This window comes from Aplysia californica, unplaced genomic scaffold (assembly GCF_000002075.1).
Source record: "Aplysia californica isolate F4 #8 unplaced genomic scaffold, AplCal3.0 scaffold00164, whole genome shotgun sequence".
NCBI lineage: Eukaryota > Metazoa > Mollusca > Gastropoda > Aplysiida > Aplysiidae > Aplysia > Aplysia californica.
Window position 1 is genome coordinate 1,020,690 of NW_004797434.1, and position 4,143 is coordinate 1,024,832.

Sequence of the window (4,143 nt, forward strand, 5' to 3'; positions counted from 1 at the left end):
GGGGGGGATTAAAAAAACAACCCAAAACAACAAGAAGCAATTTTTCTAAAATTGTAGTACATAAAACTTGCACCCCCTAGATGTGTGCCCTTTACTCTCGTGGAAAGCAACCCCCTTTTTAGCTTTTCCTGACTCATCTGGAAGTAGATTCTGAGCCAGATTTAGAAAGTATATATTATAACACTTATTACTACATTATGTTTTTTTCAACGCGGATAGGAAAACGGGACTGTGTTAGTTGATTACTGTTGTTTGAGCCTGTGGCTGGCCATGTTAGTTCGCAAATGCAAAAAGCAAAACAAAAACTACAACAAAAAAAACAAAACAAAGAAAAACAAAAACAAAACAAAACAAAACAAAAACATTGACTGAACTATCTTACACTTCCATTCTAATAACAGTTAACCGATTCCCCCCCCCAAAAAAAACAAAAAACAAAAACCAACAACAACAAAAACACCAAAAAAAAAAACAACCCTCGTACATTTGCTCTTGCATACTCATCACAGGTGCGGAAGAGAGGACATATTTACAAAATGTATTATTCTCAACTGAACATATTATTACTTTCTTGTACACAGTGTCATGGAACAACAAAAAACATATATCACGTTCAATATGTTGTGGAGATGTGTTGACTGGATGAATGTCAGTCGGCCTGAAATGATAGAACACGTATTGCCTTGGCAAGGTGATGGGTGATTATACATTAGATGTGTAGTTTCATCTCATGAAAAGTGTTGAATCCTTCACGTCTGTCAGTAAAGGGATTCAGTAACCGCGCTATAAACCAATTCTTCGTGCCGCTTATCCTTTTGCTGACGTTGGGTTTGCAGCGTAACTTCACTGTCACAGATGGACACGCCAAACTAGCGCGGCGGCTCAGCAGACGTACCTTAACCGTCCACTTGATAATGTTTACAAAAAGCACAAGGAAGGTCAGGTCAGGTCAACAGCACGCTGACATATTGCTGCACTCAATTGGTTTAGCAGTATTTAGCATCAAGCAAGATGTGTTTGCAACAATACTTGTCAAAGGAAAAAAAATCCAGCAGCACCATCATCCGATCTGAAAAGTTCCCAGTGGTCTTGTCTATGCCGGAAGACGTCATGGCGAGTTGTTGTAGATGTAGAGGACTCGTGATAAAGACCATATTTATTATTCTTATTTCAGTTCGTGGCAAAAGGTTGAACCATTCCTTTTTGACGAAACAAAAAAAGTCTGAATCCAGTTTAAGTACATCCGGCAAAACGACAATCCTCACTAGCAATATCCAGAGTATACAATATCTTGAGCACCCAATGCAAAGTGCATTTAACAATCTTATTCGCTCGGAGAATACTTCATCCCATCCTGAAGGAACAACATGAAACGAAAGCAATATTACATCATTCGAAATCCCAAATCAATGATTTTATGATTGTAAAGGTGGTCTGACAAAGTCAGTTTGATTCATCACTGGAAGAGCAAAGCAAGCCAAATACTCCCTGTAACTACTGGGAGATTTGATCAGTACGAAATCGGAGGTGTTACACCCGCTATGTAAACTACAACAGAAATACAAAGTGTATAACATTCACTCAGCTGAGAGAAATGCATGTATTCAAGTAGTTTTAGTTTTCAACGATTTGTGGAGACCTTAACGTATGTCTCTGCAGTGCGAGTAAACGGTGGGGTCCAAAGAATCATCATCATCGTCGTCGTTGCTTTCATCATCACCATCGTCGTTGCTTTCCTCACCCTGGATCAAGGTTCTGGCCATGGACATACCATTTCCACTTTTCCCTGTCTTGGGCCAGCTTCTTGACATTATTCCATGTGATTTCGCTTTTAATAATAATTAGAATTCAGAATAATTCAGCAGACCCTAGAACACGACCCAGAAACATTCTCAGCTTCCCTGGAAGTATACAGTGCCAGCAGTGAATTACAAACGCTAAAACACAGACATACTGACAAGATCTTTTGCTTTCTATGGCCGATTACCCATTGTCACGTGGATAAAGTGAGGAAAATGCACGAGAAGTGCCTTTGCCAAGGACACAGCGTCGGGCCCTTGACGGGATTCAAAGCCAAGACCTTAGGCTGAGAGTCTGAGAGTCTAAAATCATTTTCTGTTATTCTTTTTCAAGTTCCAGGTGGCCTTCCTCTTGATCACTCACAATGATCAAAGAGAATGCTCGGTCTAAATTCTGTACGCATGACGTGGTCACAAAATTAAGCAAAAAAGGCGAATAGTTTATAGCATTGTGATAAACTCTGTTCCCACGAACCCTTACGAAAGACGCCAAGAAAAGAGCATGCTGCAGTCACTGTGCAGGCATGTTCTGACTAGAAACGTCCAGAAACTGAGTCACATCATCGGGACTGGCCTGGACGTGGCTAGGATCACCCAGGAACGAGCGACACCATCTGTGTATTCCATTAACTGAGATGCTGCTTAAAAACGTTCAGAAATGAGTCCTTATTCAGAAAAACCAAAGGAAGTTCTGAAATCAGTTCCATACTGGAGAGTCGGCGCGAGAATTGCAGCCCCTCAGAAATGAGAGTTCTCGTCCGCTCAAGCCAAATCGGTCTGTTTCTCTTTAAGCTGTTTTTTTTCTAAATCTGGTTAGAAATGAGTCATTCATGTCAGCGTGGTTTAAAAAACCCAGATCAGAAATGAGTCATCTCGTCCGGATAAGGACGGCCGTACTCGTCTGGCGGTGAACCGCGTTTTACGACGGTGGTGAGATCCTCACTAGATCGTCTATCCAAGGGAGATAACGACCTTGAAGAGCTTCGACTGTCGTTTGTAGAGTAGCCAGGGGGTCCGTCCTTGTAGTCTGACTCTCTCCGCATCCCGTTCAGGCTCGGGTGCCAACCGTTGGTCGTGTGTAGCTGATGCGGGTGAGGGTGCGAACCGGTCCCGTTCTTGGAGATGGTCGTCCTGGTGGTACCGCTAGCGTGGTATCCGGTTCCGCTGTTACTGTTGCTGAGCCTTCTGCCTTGAGAGTCAGCCCCCTTGGATGACGTGTCTGTGTACATCGATTTGATTGGTCCACGTCTGCGTTTCAGGGTGCCGGTGGTAAACAGCTGTATCCAGGCGAGCTTGGCTTCGGGGTTGAAGAGACAGCGGAAGACGAATATCAGGAAACCTTGAAGGGAGTTGCAGATAGTGAAGAGATAAGCGAACACCACGCGGGCTTCACGGAGAGCGAGAGGGCCAAAGATCCAGGGTATGCCCATCAGGAACATGACGGCAAAGGCGCCTCGTACCTGGGCGGGGGTCACTGATACAGAACCGGTGCTGGCAGGTTGCTGGAGAGAGAGAGAGGAAAAAAGGCATTAGAGGAAGATTACAAGTATATCTTGCTGTCAAGTGTGATGCGAAGAAAACTGGAATGGTATGGCCATGTAACAAGATCATGTCGCCTATCCAAGACCATTTTTCAGGGAACTGTACAGGGGACGAGAAGGGGAGGAAGACAAAGGAAGAAGTGGACCGACAACAATGCGGAGTGGACAGGGAAATCCTTCGCCCAAACTCAGCGCTCGCGAAAAAAACAACAACGTGAAAAGCGGTAGCAGCTGACGAGGCTCTCTATCATACAACGCCCCTACGATCCTCGTGGATCATGGGACCAGTAAACAGGAAGCAACAAGCATCTCGCGACTGTGGAGAATGGAGGGGGATTACATGTTAATCTCTGAGTCAGAGATGACACCCCAAAACAGACAAGCAGTAAGTAAGTGTATTGGTTTGATGCATCTATCAACGGTATTCGGTCATCTAAGAGGAAGGGCCCTCGACTTTAAATTTACGTCCGTCTTCAAAAGGCCCGAGCAAGCCAAATGGGCTGAGAGCCTTGAAAACTCCCCATAAGGTCCCAAGTTTCGGAAGGCCAAGTCTGAAATTCGAACCAGAGCCATCCGCTCCGTAGTCCAGCATTATGTCAGTTGAGTTCACGGGGCGCTCCAGTTTTCAAGCAGTCGGTTCATACAGCGTTGGTTCTTATGTATTTCCCATAGACAGAATATTCTATTCTGCTTTATATATTGTGTTTGTAGTCGAAGGGGGGGGGTAGATAGATAGATAGATAGATAGATAGATAGATAGATAGATAGATAGATAGATAGATAGATAGATAGATAGATAGATA

General features: G+C 44.0%; 1 protein-coding gene across 1 annotated transcript in view; it reads right to left on the reverse strand.

Moving 5' to 3' along the window:
- Nucleotides 1-200: 200 nt before the first annotated feature.
- The window catches only part of LOC101854016 (adhesion G-protein coupled receptor G2), an 11,758-nt gene continuing 7,815 nt past the window's right edge, over nucleotides 201-4,143 (reverse strand). Inside the window, exon 9 of the mRNA XM_013082230.2 lies at nucleotides 201-3,301. Within this exon, the coding sequence (XP_012937684.1) occupies nucleotides 2,657-3,301 (645 nt within the window). The 3' untranslated portion in view covers nucleotides 201-2,656. The remainder of the gene's footprint in view (nucleotides 3,302-4,143) is intronic.